At 52.3% G+C, this 17,658-nt stretch overlaps 1 protein-coding gene across 2 annotated transcripts in view; it reads left to right on the top strand.

Moving 5' to 3' along the window:
* Nucleotides 1-17,658, top strand: part of DLGAP3 (DLG associated protein 3) — a 62,864-nt gene that overhangs the window by 10,402 nt on the left and 34,804 nt on the right. Inside the window, exons 1-3 of one of the 2 annotated variants that reach the window (XM_082686826.1) lie at nt 10,267-10,423; nt 11,791-11,868; nt 13,477-14,634. In XM_082686826.1, coding sequence (XP_082542952.1) covers nt 13,528-14,634 — 1,107 coding nt within the window. In that variant the 5' untranslated portion in view covers nt 10,267-10,423; nt 11,791-11,868; nt 13,477-13,527. Of the gene's footprint in view, nt 1-10,266; nt 10,424-11,790; nt 11,869-13,476; nt 14,635-17,658 lie in introns of those variants that run through there. The other variant, XM_082686825.1, reaches the window with a different exon arrangement.

The following is a 17,658-nucleotide window of genomic DNA, read 5'->3' as shown; positions in this document are numbered from 1 at the left end:
AAAGCTGGGAGGAGGGCCGGCTGAGAAAGGGAAGAAATGGGAGTGGTGGGTCAGCCCCGCCCGGCGCGGCTCCCCGACCTGGGGTGGGGGCGGTGGAGGCCTTAAATCCTCTTTGAGGGTTCCTCCCCCAGACCTCCAGGCTTGCGCCGGCGTTGCCTCATTGCCCCAGAGGCCAGGGCTAGAGCTCCTCGCAGGTTTTAGGTGTCTGGGGGCCTTCTGCCGGTCTCCTCTCCATCTGGACCAGGGGCGGGGGCGCTGCCGCCGCTCCCCTCCCACCTGGGCTCGGAGCTTGGGGGTTGGGCCGGAGCTGCCGCCAGAGCCGCCCACCTGCCCGCGGTGTCATGGCAACGACTCTGCCCACGTGGACGAAGAGGAAAGGGAGAAGAGAGGAGAGGAGGTATCACGACAGACAGGAGGATGGGAGGAGGCTCCTCGGGGTCCTGCGTGCTGGAGCCCCCACCCTGCCAGTGGTCCGGTCCTAGCTGCTTTCACCCCAGGGCCCCCAGGGCAGGGTGGGGCTTGAGCTCCAGCCCCGGCCTCAGAGCGCGCATGTCCTTGGGAGTCCTGAGTAATGCTGATGACCTTGGCCTCCTGTGCTGGGGGCCTCCCCGGGCAGCCTCCTGGGGGAGATGGGGCTCTGGCATGTGCAGATCTCTCCTCTCCCTACCCTGCAAGTCGGGGATGGGGCCTGGGGCTGAGGGGATGAGAGCCCGACCTACTTCTCCATTTTCTCACTATTTTTCAAAAGGAAAATGACCCACTTTTCAGCCAATGGGACTGGGGCCTGCTCCCAGGCTGATTCCCTGAGCCCCCCTGCCCGGGCCTCTGCCCCATCCTCAGCCTATTAGCCACGTGCTGGACCCACTTCTGAAGGAAGCAGGTGCACCTGTGTGGAGGGGTCCTTCTCTGCCATCTGCACCAGGGTGGGGAGGGGCCTGCTCTGAGTGAGGCAGGGGTGTGCCAGGGCCCTACTGATCCTATGTCAGCTCCACTTTGGGTGGACCCCATTGGCAGCCACAGTTCTGTGCAGTTTGAGAGTCCTGCCTGCCATCTCCATACACTCCCAGGATGCATCTCCGGAGGGGCAGGAAGGCTCTGGGAGGGTTAGAGGAGGGCCACTCTGTATTAGTGGATGGCAGTATGCTCTTTTCTCAAGCGTGGACAGGAAAGGCCTGCGGCCCTTGAGAGCCATGTCTGTCTGTCTCTCTGCCTGCCTGCTAGAGCTCCTCCCAGAGAACACTCCTAGAGGGTTATGTCTGTGCTTTTCTTCCTAAGCCCCTCCCCCTTTCTAGGATATTGGTCTGGGCCTCAGAGCCCCCTCCCTCCCTCAGCTATATTGGCCTGGGCTGGCTTGGGGGGTGATTAGGGATTTAATTATTTAGTTTCTCCAGCTCAATAGATTAATTCCATCCATCACAGGCAGGCTGAATCTTCTCCCCCTTTCATGGCTGCCTGGCCAACCCCAGAAGGAGGGAGCATCATTGCTCACCTGGGCCTAGTACTGGATCTGGGAACGATGGATAACGTTCTTGTTGGGGGAGGCTTTGGTGTATGACGTTGAGCAGATGTGGGTGCCTACATGATGCGAAATGGACATGTATATTTGTTGTATGGGGATAAACACACGAATGAACAGGTATGCAAGGTTTGTATCTGGGCAGCTTCTGTGCGTACAAAGCATCAACATCCACTGGATGAAAGTGCAGAAGTTTGTGAACCCTTGTGGGCATGTGTTCGTGTGTATCTTTGCATGTTACGTGGTGATGACTGTACATATGACAAGTGCCACGTGAGTTGTGTCGGATGATCTGCATGGCTTTGTAATCTGACATATGTTCAACTGTGAATAAGCAGCACATGCCGGTGTGCGAGGGAGGGACGGCAGGGATGGAGGTTTTCTGAGGCTGAGTGATGAGTCGGCACCCTGGGGGTCCACTGGGGGGCCCTCATCAAACCATGCCGGTCAGAGAGCCATACTACTTTTGACCTGCCAGGGCTTGGTCTCTCCGTGGTTGAGAATGTTGGGCCTGGTCTCAGACCAGATTCCCATCCTTCTTCCACTACCTTGGTGACCTTGGGCAATTTTCTTTGCATTTCTAAGCCTCAGTGCCTCATCTGTAAAATGGAAATAAAAATGCTAGCTCCTACAAAGGAGAGTTTGTGAGGGCGACACGAAGAAGTCCAACAAAAGTGCTTGACCCCATGCCTTTTTAGTTGTAGGCACTCAAAGAGCTGTACCTCAGACTCCAGAGTTGAAAGGCTCCAGGGATTGTCTGTCTGAGATGTGGTCAGCGCTTGAGTTCATTCTATAGCATCCACCAAAGCAGCCCTCCCTCCAGCCTCTGCTTGCATGCCTCACTAGATAGGACATGCCCAGTTCTTCTGGAAGCCCACTACCCTGGAGCAGCTCTGCCTGCTGGGGAGTTCTGGTGCAGCCATACACAGTCATTTCCCCCTGCCTTCTTCTGTTGCTCTTCTACTCCTGTGCCCCAGCTGAGGATTATTCCTTCTTGATAGCGCAATCACAGATCCTGAACTTATTGAGCACCTACTGTATGCCAGGTCTTGTCCATACCAAGACAGATCAGATGGATTTGGTTTTCAAGGAGCTCACAATCTGCAGACAGTGTTTTGCAGGTTAAAGTAGGTGTTGAAGTATGGATCTTAAGATGAGGTAGCAACTGCTGTGTCCTGGGATTGATGGCAGGGTGGAGGGGATTCACTCATCGGTAAGTTTTCTTGGAAGAGCACCTCAGAGGGCAAATTGGGGAGGACAGGCCATCCATACAGAAGGCTCTCTTCTCTCCATGCTGTCTCCCCCTGTGGTCCTGGCTCCTGCTAAGCCCAGAAGTCCGGAGAGGAGAGCAGAGGCTAAGATAACCTGGAGGCTGGGACAGGATCAAGCAGAGCTGAGAGAAGTGGGAGGTGTTACCCCATGAACCTGGCAGCCTGCCAACCAACCAGCATTCATGGGGCCCTGCAGGGCCTAGCCCTGTGTGTGACTCCCCTGTAGGAGAGGCCCAGAGGCGGAACCAGGCCCTGACGCAGGCAGGCCTTGTCTAAGTTCACACAGATTGCCTACGGGATGGTGTGTTAACCCCAGAGGCAGACCTAAACTCTGGTCTCCCATCAGACAGCTGGGCCAGAGTGTAGGAAAGGCCATGGACCTGCCTGAGAAGCTGCTGCCCAGGGGATCGTTGCCATGGCCTTGGGATCCTACCTGTTGTTCTCTGATGGCTCTGGCAGGAGGAAATCTGGAGGCCAGAGCAGCAGTGGCAGCCCAAATTTCATCAAACACATACAAATCACAGAAGGCTGTAGGGTGCCAAAGTCAGGAGAAGCCAACATATGGAAACCTATGTGTCCATTGCCTTGGATGGATCAGCTTATTTTCTTATTGCCACAACCTCAGAAGGTACATATCCCTGTACAGATGAGCCCACTGAGACTCAGATAAACAAGTATTTCAGGGTCACGCACATAGGCTGCAATACAATAGTTGGAGACAGATGACTGTCTTTCCAATACCCAGCAATAGGGTCACTGGGCTTTCCCTTCTGGATCCCAGCCGGAGGAGACACCACCATCCCTGGCTGCAGGAATCGGTGGGGCCTGCAAATCAAGGGCCTCTAGTTGTCTCAGGTGCCACTACCTTGGACCACCAGGGCTGCTGTGTTATCTTCAGCATGCTTAAGGTGCAGAGGGTCTTCAAAAGGAGCTCAGGCATGGGTGAAACATGAAACAATTGAGTGTTCAGAGCACCCATTTTTTTTTTTAAGATTTTATTTATTTATTTGACAGAGAGAAATCACAAGTAGATGGAGAGGCAGGCAGAGAGAGAGAGAGAGAGAGGGAAGCAGGCTCCCCGCTGAGCAGGGAGCCCGATGTGGGACTCGATCCCAGGACCCTGAGATCATGACCTGAGCCGAAGGCAGCGGCTTAACCCACTGAGCCACCCTGGCGCCCCAGAACACCCATTTTTGATCTAAACCCAAGTCAGGCATGGCTATAGCCTCTGCCCAAGGCCATTTGAGAAATCCTCTTAGAGACCCTGCTTCCGGACCTCACACATTTTAGCGACCCTCCCCCCTCCATTGTTAATAGCACTGATGGACATTTTACCTGCACTATATCAATCCTCGTGATGTCTTGATGAGAAGGGAACCCTTCTTGCTCCCATGTGGAACTTGAAGAACCTGAACTCAAGAAGATAAAGGGCCTTTCCTTAAGCCCCATGTCTAGTAAGTTGTGGACCCAGGACAGGAACCCACATAGTTAAACTTGAGACCCACAGTCTCTCTCACTCACTGCCCCTGACGAGGGTCCTATAGGAGTCTGGTCCTGGGAGTCCTGCTTTGCAGCTGTGGGCAGGGATGATTTCCCCAAGAAGACTTCTGGAGACCTTCAGGAGGGAGAACGTGGACATGACAAGAAGAGCTGGAGAATTGGTTCATTTGGCAGAAAGGGAAGAACAGGCCAAAAGCAGTTGGCCATGGCTGCAATTAGGGAGCATGAGATGGTGTTGGGGTTCAGGCTGAATTGTGCCTTGTGGGGCCTTTGGCAGCCCTGGAGGAGGAGGAGGAAGCCTGAACTTTGCTTCTGGTATCTCTTGGCTATGTGGCCTTGGCTGGGAGAGGAGCTGGGGCCCAGAGAGTCTGAATGAAGGGACCTACTTTGGGATGACTGGTAGACCCCAAACCCTGGGATTCCCTCCACAGAGTCTCATTCTTCTTTGTTGTGTGGGGAGAGTCATTTCCCCGACTCTTCCTCTTTCCCCCAAACGCCTTCCTTGAACTATGCAAAGGGGCACATCTAGAGAGACCCAGGTGCAGCTGGAAAACAAACCATCAGTATCTGCCCAGTCGAGAGGGGCTAGATAAGTAAGATGAGCAGGGCTGGGTTTGGAGGCTGGGTTTCTATTACCAAATCCTTCAGGGGCTCTCTAGAGCATTTAGAGGGAAAGGAATAGAGGTCCATTCTGTGGGCTGTTGGGCCCACAGGAGACAAGTGGATGAAGGTGGCAAGTGAGACTTTCACTCCTGCAAATATAGATAACTTAAAAAAAAAATTACGTGAGAGAGAGAGAGAGAGAGAGAGAGAGCGAGCGTGTGTGCAGGAGTTGGGGGAGGGTCAGAGGGAGAGAGAATCCCAAGGAGACTCCTCTCTAGGTGTGAAGCCTGATGTGGGCTTCAGACCCTTGAGATCAGGACCTGAGCCAAAATCAAGACCCAGCCACTTAACTGGTAAGCCACCCTGGTGCCTTCAAAATAGATAATTTTTGAGCACTGATTAATGCCAGGCATTGTTTGAGACACGCAGAATCCTGTAGCCCCTGAGACAGACATAGTCCGTGTCCTGGTGGGACTTATGTTGGACTTTCAGCAGACATACTATAAACATGCAAAAGAGAAAGAAAATAATTTCAAAGAGGAGTAAGTGCTAGGAAGACAATGAAACAGGGTGATGTAGAGTGTACCTGGGGGATGGGGTTCAGCTTCTGTTAGTGAGTGGTCAGGGAAGGCCTCTCTGAGCTGAGACCTGAAAGATGAGGCAGAGGAAGCCATGGGAATATCTGGGGCAGAGCGTTCCAGCAGAGGGAACATCAAGTGCAAAGCCCCCTGACGTGGGATTTTCAAAGAGATTGTAGGTAGTGCAGCTTATTCACAGACGGAGCACTGTCCAGTGGGTCAGGAGATGGATTTAGACTTGGCTCTGCCTAAATGTCTCGAGTGTTTTGGAGCAGTAAGCCCATTTTCTGTAAAATTCCTACCCTCACACCCCCCCCCCCCCAGGAAGAGTTGATGAAATAAAGTAATAAAAGGGAATGAAAAAGACCCTGCTTCTGTCCCTCCTGCCTTCTTCTCCATCTTCTGGGGGCGGTAAGGGTAGAGGAGCTGTTTTCTGGGGTCTAAAGTCTGGGGTTGGGTACAAGACATACTGAATCTTCAGCAACAGGGCTGCTCGTGGGATTGAGAGAGGCCAGGGACAAGGGCACCAGACCAGCTACTAGAGAGCCGGCTGAAGGCAGCTGGGCCAAGCCAGGACTGGAAGGGCTCAAGGGGGCTCAGGCAGAGCTGGATGCAGAAGGAGGCAGGCAGCCGGGAGGAGGAATGCCTGGCCATGTGCAGAGGAGTATGGGCTACAGGTCCTCGGCTTTGTGTTAAGGCTCCCCAGCAGCTAGCCCTATTATAGTGGACCTAAAACCCCCACCACATATGCTGCTGTCAGGATAGGGGGTGGTGGAGAACTGGACGGGGAAACTGAGGCAGAGTCCTGGCCATTCCGGTTGGCACAGGGAAAGGTGATGGGCAGCCAAAGCCGGAAACTTTGGGGTCCCTAGAGTACACATGGCTGATGGAGGAGGCCAGGCCTGCAGCAGCAGAATGATTTCTAGGCTTCACTTGCTGCAAGTTCTGCTGTGTTGGAACTGGTATGGGAATGATCTCACAGGTTCCAGTGTGAGGGGACCAGATGGGGCTGATCCCCAGCAAGAGAGCCACTGTGCCCCTTTGCTGCCATCTGGACTATTGTGTCCAGCTTGTAGCTTGCCCGGACGCTTTGTGGGGAAGGCATAAATGGGTTAATATTCGATTTTTGGAATCTTTGTCTGCTTTGCCCAGGACATGGCCTTGTGTTAGCCTCTGAGACGTTGGCTGCCACACACTCCTGGTTCCCTGGTGCTTAGTTAGGTGTGGACAGTCTTGACTAAGACTTGCCTTTTTCCTAGCAGAATACCTTTGGTCTTACATGGTTGTCCAGGAGAGATTAAGTGACCCACCCAAGGGTCACACAGTAAGCCAATGGAGAAGTAAAAAAATAAAAAATAGGAAAGCACAGATAACGAGAAGTCCTTTCCTTAAGCATCCACCAGGTGCCCGGTACAGTACTAAGGGCTTTATGTGGTTTATCTGGTTAACGAGCACACTGTGGTTAATCGCTTTCTGTTTTGTGTGTGTTTTTTTTTTTAAATAAGTTTTTATTTATTTATTTGACAGAGATCACAAGTAGGCAGAGAGGCAGGCAGAGAGAGAGGGGGAAGCAGGCTCCCTGCTGAGCAGAGAGCCCGATGCGGGGCTCGATCCCAGGACCCTGAGATCATGACCTGAGCTGAAGGCAGAGGCTTTAACCCACTGAGCCACCCAGGTGCCCCCGTTAATTGCTTTCTGATAGCTCTAATATCACCACCATTTTACAGATGAAAAAATAGGCTAAGAGAGGAGAATCGCCTGCCCAGGTACACAGAGCTAGTGAGTGAGTGGAAACGGACTGGAACCCCGACAGTCTGACCAACAAAGGCAGCACCCATAACTGCTTTGATTCAGGGAGTTTGTGAGTTGCCAGAGTCTCAAGAAAGGAAAAGCACCTGAGTTGGCTGGACAGGGCCCTGGGGGAGAGAAGAGGAAGACACACGGACTCGATCCTCTGCAGCCCCTTTCCTTTCTCCATGTTCCATTCTTTTTCTGGAAGGTAATTGCTTGGGGCAGTGACAGCCTCCTGGCGAATTACACAGCTGGTTTCCCAGTGAGATTTGTAACAACAACCCCGCCAGCCTGGCAGCCCCCAGCAAGTTCCGGTTTAAGAAACTAATTGCTGGATTGTGTAGTTGGTGCTAAATTGGGTAATTTCTTGGTGACGGCATGCGTGCCAGTTCTTCCATTCCCAGATAGATTCGAGCTGCATCAGAGAATTTGTCATACACAGCACCCTCCCAGACTCCTCCTTCCCAGCTAGCTTAGGCTGCTTCTCTGGACCCAGAGGTTTACCATCTGGGCAGCTCTCTGTGTCCTGGGATGGTAGACAGATGCCTTGGTGCAGGAAAATGGGGGAAAATAGCACCAGCCCCCAGAGTTATCATAGGGCTTTAGGGAGCTTCCTTTATTCTGTACTTATCTGACCTTGGACTTAGAACAGACTCAGCACTCCCCTGCACAGGGGAGAAAGGGAAGCCACACTCTGGTTAACTCTGGAAGGGTATGGGTCTGGGTGAGGTTCTGTTTTTTGTTTTTTGTTTTTTTTTTCCCCTCTTTTTTCTTCTTTTAACAGATTCACTGTCATTACTGTGTTTACTTCAGAATGGCGTTTAGTAAGGTTGGCTTCTGTGGGCTAGCAGCACAAGTCAGAGGGAAGCTAAAGCTTGGGGGCGGGGGGGCAGCACTGGGTTTGACGTTGGGTTTTGCCACCACCTCTAGGACCTGGGCCTCTCTCAGCCTCAGTTTCTTTTTCTATAAAATGGAAGTGGGGGAAGGTGATATTAGGTATCTTTTGGAATAGTTGTGGGAGTTACGTAAGATGCCGTAAGTGAAAGGCTTGCATTCACCCAACAAACACCTGCCCTTGTGCTAAGCATCTTTCTAGGGGTTGGGGTGATGCGGTATGATGGATGAAACCCCTGCACTTCCCTGGAGCTTCCATTCTAGTGGGAAGGCGGACAATCTCGAAATCATGCCAAATGAAAATGGTAACAGTATAAGAGCTATACAGGGACCTTGTGCCTTGAGAGCAAACAGCAGGGAGATCTGACCTAGTCAGGGAGGCCAGAGAAAGCTGCCCCCGAGGAAGCAACAACAAGGCTGAGATCTGAAGGGTGTGTAGGAGTTAACAAGGCAGGGGTGGGCCGGCAAAGCTTTCTGGGGGGGGGGGTGTGTGGGAACAGGTCCCTGATGGGAGGGATCATGGGACTGCAGAAAGACTGGCCTGGGTGGAGCAGAGGAAGCAAGAGGGAGCATGTGATGAGAGGGTTGTTGGAAACGTAGGAAGGGCCGGACCCTGCAGGCCTTGGTGGACAGGTTATGGCGTTTTATCTTAAGAACATCAATAAACCATTGATGAGTTTTAAACAGAGAAGTGACATGATTGGATTTCTGGGACCATTTGGATTGGAAGCGGAGTAGGAAAGGGAGACTAGGTAGGAGACGGTGTTCTGAGTTAATTGGATTAGTTAGCAGTGCTCTCTACTTACAAACACAGGAAATCTGGCCAACAATGGTTTAAAGAGTTCATTCCTTACCACATTTAGGCCCAGAGGAATGCAACTGCTTGTGTTGGTTTCAGAGCTCAGTGATTCCAGGACTAGCATTTCTGTGACTCTCTAGGCCTTTCTCTCATGTTGGCAAGATAGCTGCCTTAGCTCCAGGCATCATGGTTGTATTCAAGCCTAGAAGAAAGGGGCGGAAGGATGGTACTAGCAGGCTCCACCTCTTTATCATAAAGGCGACCTATTTCCCAGAAACCATCAGATTTTTATGTGTATATGTGTGTGTGTGTGTGTGTGTGTATTTAGCCAAAAGTGAATTGTGTGGTCTCCAGTTACTGGGGGTGTTGGGAAAGGGGAAAGAAGGTTGAAAATGAGTTTTAGCTAGTCATATAGTGGATACAGCTAGTGGATATGGAAATAAGTGGGCAGATCTATTTTTAGGAAGCAAAGTCCATAGGACTTGGTGATGGGTGGAATTCTGAGTCCCATTCTTGCTTGTTTTGCCTCCCTATCGATTAGTAACAGGGAGGGAGCAGGAGAATTGGCGGCAAAGCGTACTATATAGGAGGAAGACTATATAATTCAGTCTACGTCAATGAAATGTTTTCTTTAGAAAATCAATAACCTGGGTATCTCCTTCCCTCAGTAATTTTTGTATTTGATTACAGTTTAGTATTTGGACATTGGGGATTTTGGAAATCCAGAATAAAGTCTTCACATGAGAGATTATATTGTGTAATCTTTTAGAGTTTATAAAATGGCTTGATATACATTTTATTATTTGATATGAAGATCCTGGGAGAGAGATGAGCAGGCATCATTAAGTTACTTTTCTAGTGTCACATGCCTTCTGGTGTCAGAACGTGCACTTTTTCCACCAGACACTGCTGCCCTATAGGACACGGGTAAGGGAGGTGAGAATAACTCATCTGGAGAGGAGCAATTACAGGGGCCTGTCTCCCCTGAGACTAGAGCTGGGAGAACATGGATTGATGCTAAAGAGACTGAAGTTTGATAAGATCTTGACGGCGGCTCAGAGACTTGGCAGCAGCACCTGTGTGTTGGCGGGGGACCATGGCGGGGGGGAAGCCTGGGAATGTCGACCATTGGGAAGCTCCGAGTGAGACTCCAGGTCGATGTGACCACGAACAAAGCAAATGAGATGGTCTGGGCTTCTGCCAAAGTGGCCTTTTATGCTGTGAGTCTCGAACGTGGGTTCTGCCTGGGGCAAGAGGAGGAGGACCATGATGTGGGTGAAGGACAAGCTATCAAAATTTCTTTCCAAAGCAGGGAGATGCCTTCAAGATCTTTTCCAGCAACTGCTTGTGAGGCTCTCTTGGTCTGAAGTTGCCTCTGCTTCCCCAGAGAAGGCAAGTGGAAGAGAAGAACTATTGTCTAGAGTCAGGCAGATGATGCCTCTGAGGTCACCTCCGGTTCCCTGCAGGCAAGGTAACCAATAGCTCCTTCAGTCCAGGCCACAGGGTGGGCCAGGGACAGGGTATGCCTCATCCTCTCCTCTATGGAAGATTTCCAGGACAGTCCACAATTCTCCTCATTGTCTCACATCCTTCAGGGTCAGGAAGTTCTTCCTGATGTCTGACTGTCTCTTCCACTACTATTAATCACGCCTGCAAAGCTAGCTCTTCTTCCTGACATCCTTGTGTCTAATAATGGCATCATTAGTCTTCCAGTCACGGCTGCTGCAAACTTCAGAGTCGTCTTCCTTCCTGACTCTCTCTCCCCCACTTCATCCCAGTATTTTCCAAACCCTAAGTGTCTGCTGGAACTCTCACAGCCCACCCCTAAGAATTCCTTATTTGCCCACCTCTTCTGCCTTTGTGCCTTCTGTTTCTTTCTCTGGGAATTCTCTCTCCCCCGTCGCTTTGTCTTTGGAATACACAGCCATCTTGTTCTCCATCCTGAACACATTCTTCTCTGGGAAGTCCTCCTCAATTTCCCTCCATTGGGTCTGGTCTTGTTTTCATCTGAACTAGTGTAATGTTTTGCTACCCCTTTCCAGTCCATTTATTCATCTACTTGGTGAACGTTTATTAAGGACCTGTTCTAGTCAAAGCCCTAAGTTAGGTGTTGGAGATTCAGAGATAATTAGGATATGGTTCCTACCCTGAAGAAGACCACATTCTTGCTGGGGAGACAGAAACTGAAACAGACAACTTCAGTGCAGTATTATGGTTTCTTTCATGGGGGAACCAAGGGTGTTATGAAAGCCTAATAGTGAGACATAATCCAGAATGAGAATACAGAAAGTCTTTGAGGGTAGGTGGGGTTTCATCTGAGGAAGGGTTAGCCAAGGGAAAGAGATGAGGGGAGTAGATGGAAGGAGATTCTAGGAGGAGGGTGCTGCTTGTGCAAAAATACAAGGACCTAAAATAACCCTGTCGTGTAGGATTGTTCCCTTGTTGGACTATAAGCCTCTCGATGACAGAGACCACACTTAGATCACCTCTATACACTTCTCACTCAGTCTTGCTTATGATAGCTGCTCAACAAATTTTGTGGAATGGAATGGTATTTGAGGGCAATGAAAAAGAATTGCAGTGGCTCAGCACCACGGACAGATCACACAGACACCTGCTGTTGGAGGTAGTCCAACCTGTGAGCTCATTTGCATGTATTTGCATAATGAAGCCGACTTCATTTCCCTGGGGGTCCAAAGGCTCTGCATCATGGGGGATCCAATCAGTCCTGGTTTGGGGGGTTGGGAAGGGAAACTGTCAAGGCCAGAGACTGGTCCTCTGAGGACTCTGGGACAATCTCTTCCTTCCTTGGCTCACTGCCCTTTTCTTTTCCATCAGGTGCTGGTGATCCTGAGGCCTTCTGAAGTTAGGATTTTGTCTGGGGATCCTGACACTGAGGATGGGAAGCCCCGGATGGTGAGTGGTAGGAGTCTGGGAGATGGGGAGTAGATTGAGGTTCTGAAATCAGAATCACTTGGGGCATTCTGGAAGCAGCCCGACATAGTGGGTATGGAGAGGTGGTGGTGGAGAAGAAGGGAGGCCAGGTCTTGGAGGTGCTGCTGTCTGGAGTCTTTGAGGCTGTCATCCCCTCCTAGTCAGCAGATGGCCCAGGAGCCTGGTCTGGGATGAGGGAGGGCACCGTCTGCCAGCTCCTCAGTCCCTGTCCCTCCTGCTGACACCCCCCCTGCTGTAGCTCCTGTCCTGGCAACTCTGCGGACCTGATTGGAGGCGGTTCTTGCTGAGAGTTGACCTCTCTGTCCTGTAGCCTTGGCAAGCCTGGGATGGTGGCCAGGGGCACGGGTTTCAATGCTTTCTCTCCGTCACCTCCCTGTCTTGCCAGCCCACTGTTCCTGGGAGGAGGAACTCCTGAGTTCCAATCCCAGCGTACTGTTTAGATGCTGCTTTGGAAAGCTAGTGTTCCTCCTCTTTGGGGTTTCTCCTCCCTTGGTGACTCCCCTACCGTGGAATGGGGGTGGCCGATGGGGGTAAAAGGCAGAAGGGGAACTTTCACTGGGGAACACTTGGAACCCAGAAGACGAAGAAGCAGTCATCTTAGGTTATTTCTTCCTGTCTCAGCCCTGGAGTGGGTGGGTGGGGGGTTGTGGGAGGGAGGAGAATGAGCCTGCAGCCAGATGGAAGGAACAGGGTGTGGAAGGAAGGGGAGGGGGTGGATACGTAAATGTGGGTCCAGTATTCTGTTTGGTTACTGCTGCTGGAGGCTGTGACCCTGGGGCCTGACTCTTCACAGCGGTAGATATGGCTGGGATTGGGGCAGACGTGTGGCTCTGGATCAATTTGCTCAAAGCCAGCTTGTTTTTTTTTTTTTAAAGGTGATTTTTTATTTTTTTTATTCATTTAAAAAATATTTATTTATTTATTTATTTGGCACAGAGAGAGATCACAAGTAGGCAGAGAAGCAGGCAGAGAGAGAGAGAGGAAGGGAAGCAGGCTCCCTGCTGAGCAGAGAGCCCGATGCGGGGCTCGATCCCAGGACCCTGAGATCATGACCTGAGCTGAAGGCAGAGGCTTCAGCCCACTGAGCCACCCAGTCACCCCCCAAAGCCAGCTTGTTAAAAGCCAGTTTACCTAATGACTGGTTTCTTTAGGGAGGAAAAAAAAATGTGTGTGTGTATGTGTATATATATATATATATCTATCTATCTATCTGTATATGTGTATGTATGTATGTATATATATATATTATGTCTTTTTGGTGTCCTTTTATTTTTGGTAACCTAAGAATTTTTATAAACCCGTTTGGCTGAGGGCATTTTATCTTGTGAATAAGTACTTATCAAATTTGCAGCATTTGAGGAATGATGGCATTATTTTGTGTCCTTGTGAGTGTCTTTGTCTAGTATGACTGTTTTAAGGCATTTTAAGCTCATGTGGGGAAAGATAGTACAATTTAATCACAATAAATTGGTATGCATTACCTTTTAAAGGGATACCAGATACCTAAGAATGGAGTTTTAGGGGAAGTGACCTGTTCAGTCTGAATCTTTTTTCTCCTTATTTTCCCAGGAGGTTTCTGGGGCCTGGCCCCCAGCACTATGAAGAGCCCTTGCTGAGGCCATGAGGGGTTACCATGGCGACCGCGGTAGCCATCCCCGCCCAGCCCGCTTTGCCGACCAGCAGCATATGGACGTGGGCCCAGCTGCCAGGGCCCCGTACCTGCTGGGCTCCGGGGAGGCCTTCTCCACTGAGCCCCGCTTCTGTGCCCCGAGAGCTGGCCTGGGACACCTTTCTCCGGAAGGGCCCCTGAGCCTGAGTGAGGGGCCATCAGTAGGCCCCGAGGGAGGGCCTGGGGGGGCCGGGGTTGGGGGGGGTAGCAGCACCTTCCCCAGGATGTACCCTGGCCAGGGCCCCTTCGACACCTGTGAAGACTGTGTGGGCCACCCTCAGGGCAAGGGTGCCCCCCGCCTGCCTTCTACACTCCTGGACCAGTTTGAAAAGCAGTTGCCAGTTCAACAAGATGGCTTCCACACGCTCCCATACCAGCGAGGTCCGGCAGGGGCTGGGCCTGGGCCAGGGCCAGCATCCGGCAGTGCCCCGGAGGCCCGCAGCGAGAGCCCCAGCCGCATACGGCACCTGGTTCACTCTGTGCAGAAGCTCTTTGCCAAGTCCCACTCTTTGGAAGCCCCAGGGAAGCGGGACTATAACGGGCCCAAGGCTGAGGGAAGAGGTGGCTCTGGAGGAGACAGCTACCCTGGCCTGGGCTCTGGAGGCCCCCACACCTCCCACCACCACCATCACCACCACCACCACCACCACCACCAGTCCAGGCATGGCAAGAGGAGCAAGAGCAAGGACCGCAAGGGGGATGGGCGGCACCAGTCCAAGTCTGCTGGCTGGTGGAGCTCCGATGACAACTTGGACAGCGATAGTGGCTTCCTGGCGGGTGGGCGGCCCCCTGGGGAGCCTGGTGGTCCCTTCTGCCTGGAGGCTCCAGATGGGTCCTACCGGGACTTGAGCTTCAAGGGGCGCTCAGGCGGGTCGGAAGGCCGCTGTCTTGCCTGCACTGGCATGTCCATGTCACTGGATGGACAATCGGTCAAGCGAAGTGCCTGGCATACCATGATGGTCAACCAGGGCCGGGATGGATACCCAGGGGCCGGGCCAGGCAAGGGGCTCCTGGGTCCGGAGGCCAAGGCCAAAGCCAGGACTTATCATTATCTGCAGGTGAGGCTTTGGTGAGGGTAGGGCACAGGGTCCTCAACCTTCTGCAGTGCTGTCACCCAGTAGTTACCAAAAGGGTTGGATGGGAGTCAGTTGTCCCTGTGGTGGAGGCCTGGAGGTGGGGAGGTTCTGCCCTGCCTCACTGTGTCTCCTGGAGCCCCTTTTGGGATCTCGCTTTCCCCATTTGTACAAGGGAGGGGCCCTTCTATTCTGACATTATCTGTCACTGCCAGGAAGACTTCCCTTCGACCTACTGCTTGGACAAGCTGTGCTGGCCTCTGTCTCATGACCTCGGAGGCAGAATGAGGTTGAGGGTAGGCAGTGGACAGGACAGTGTGGCACTCCCTGGCTGTAGCTTTCCTTGAGATTGGAGGTCAGCAGTTGGAAAGCAGTTCTCCTGCCCCTAGGCCTTCTCCAGACCTCTTTTCTGCTCTGATCTGGGTGGTCCAGATACTGTTTGACTATGAAGGTCAGTTATTTCCAGAATCTGCCTCTGCTGAGGTTTGTCATGCTGGGGTGCCTGAGGTAGGACGCCATGAGGCCATGGAAGAGCTCTGGGAGCCTGTCCTGTGGGTTTTCCTGGGCTGGGGACACACCAAAGTCTGAGGCCAAGATACAACACCAGGGCGGGGCTTCCAGGGAGTGGATGGAGCAGGTGATGGATGGCATGCTGTCCCCCTCCTTTCTCGCCACTTGTTCGGTGTCTGCAGATTAGGTGAGGAGCCCCGACTCCTCCTCCTCATGGTATCCTTATCCATCCCACGCTGTCCCCTCTCCTCCTCCTTACTGAGGTGGGGTCAGGGCCCTTCTCACCATCAACCTTTCTCTTCTCTTCCTCTGGCCCCTCTCCTATTCCCCCTGGCTTGCCTTTTTTTTTTTTTTAAAGTTTTATTTATTTAAGCAATCTCTGAACCCAACATAGGGCTCAAACTCATGAACCCAGCATCAAGAGTGGCATGCTCTTCTGTCTAAGCCAGCCAGGCACCCGCTGGCTTGCTTTTTGAGGCCTCCCATAGGTTTAGGAGGAAAAGCCAACACAAGTTCTGGAAGTCCAGCAGACTTAAGAGTTGCCCCCCAAACCCCCATGCCACATATTTAATCCACAGTCATTCCCTCGGGGAGCATTTCCTGGGGGCTGAGGATGCAGAGATGACGACACAGAGGCTGCTTGTGAAGAGCTTACAGGGTTGGGGTGGGGTAGACAAGGAGGCAGGTAGAACAGAGCGATGAGGCTGTGATAGGAGAGAGCCCTCAGCGCCATGGGAGCATAGAGAAGGCACCGCACCCACCGGGGGTGGCGGCGGCTGGGGGCTGCTCAGAGCAGCTTGCGGGGGAGGAGGACGCTGGAGCTGAATCCCAGTGGAGCTGGAGTTGGTCGAGCACAGACTTGGATCAAGGGACTTCCAGAAAGAGACTACAGCATGTTCAGAGGTACAGAGAATTGACCTTGCATGTACCTTTTGGGTGTCCCTGGCCTTGTCAGTAAGTTCTTCACATGTTAGAGCTCTTCCGGGTGCAGAACTTCCGAGAGAGCTCAAGGGAAAAAACAGGGCCACGTGGAAGCAGACAGTAGGGAAGTTGGGAGACTTCTAGGATTCAGGACTTCCGGATTGCCCCCTCCCTGGGTAGAGAGGTTCTCTAAGCTGGGAATTGAAGGGTCCAGCAGAACGGGCCGAGCAGAGGACATGAACTGTCCTTCTCCCAGATCTGAGCCCTGGCCATCCCCGGAGCCTCCCTGCCACACCGCTGCTCCCTGCTGCTTCTCCAGGGCTGCCCTGACCTCTCTAGGGGCTTCCTTTTTAACATGCACCTCACAGTGTCCTGCAGAAGAGCGAGCAGCCGCAGTGGCTGTGGAGCGGGAGCCCTGCAGTGTGGCAGAGTGTGCCCTGGCTGTCCCATCTGCTGGCCTGCCTCTCTGCTCACCCAGGGCTCCTCTTTGGAGAGAGGCAGGGAAGGGAATGATCCCTCAGGGCACGGGGGTTCAAGGTATTTTAGGATTGCAAAGTCAGAGCCCTGGGTGGGGGAAGGAACGGATTTCAGGGGCCGTGCCCCAAAGCAGGGGAAGTTGCCCCCATCAGATTAGGTGTCTTTGTTGGATCCTTAACCTCTTTGTTTTGAGACCCTATTTCTCCCATTGGACCCCAGCTCTCCCTCAACCCTCTGCTGAACCCCTCCTTCTACCAGAGTCCTTGTTTCTTTATGGAGTCTTATCTCCTCCCTGTGTTCCCATCTTCTAACTGAGCTCCAGCCTCCTTGCTGAGTCATGCCCCTCTCTGTGGGTTCTGTCCATCTTGGGACCCCATTCAATCCCTGGGTCACTGATCTCATCTTGATTTCTGTCCCCTCACCTAGTTCCCCCCCCCCCCCATAGTCACTGTCCCTCCCTGAACTCTATGCTCTCTCTGGCTCTTGACCGTCTTAAAGTCTCCATCCTCACCCCATTCAACCTGTTCCTTACAACAGGTGTTTGAAATCTTCCCTACCTGCCCCAGCCCTCTCCCCATGCCTCTGCTTGTACGTCATTCTTCCTAGTGTGGGCCAACCATCACAGCCTCCCTCGCCTTCCTGTCAGCCCACCTACAGACTCATCTAGATCCCCAGCCACCCCCTTTCCCTTCCTTCTTGGCTCAGAGAAAAAGCCAGGGCCACTCATCACCATCCCATGCTGAGTCCTCCAGCAGGACTTGAGCGCATCTCCTCAGGATCCCCTCTACCCCTGAGCTGACCATTCCCTACCTCCATCCCTTTCCGCATTTAAAGACTGTCTTGGTCTTCGCTGGCTCTTTCTCTTATCCTGGAAATATGCTCAGGTCTCTCATCCTAAAAAGTCCTTCCTTCCCTCCATAGCCCCTGCCATCTCCTGTCTTCCTTTCATACCCAAGCTCTTAGAGCATAGATTCTTCATCTTCATTTCCTTTCATTCTCCCCTTGATGACAGTGTGACATCCACATCCCCTGCCCTCTAAAATGTTCTGGCAGTAGTCTCCAGTGGTCTTTTGAGGGGTCTCCTTGAAAGGCACCTTTCAA

The sequence above is a fragment of the Mustela nivalis genome (genome assembly GCF_964662115.1).
Source record: "Mustela nivalis genome assembly, chromosome: 10".
In the NCBI taxonomy this organism is placed as follows: Eukaryota; Metazoa; Chordata; class Mammalia; order Carnivora; family Mustelidae; genus Mustela; species Mustela nivalis.
This window is presented reverse-complemented; position numbering and strand designations above follow the sequence as displayed.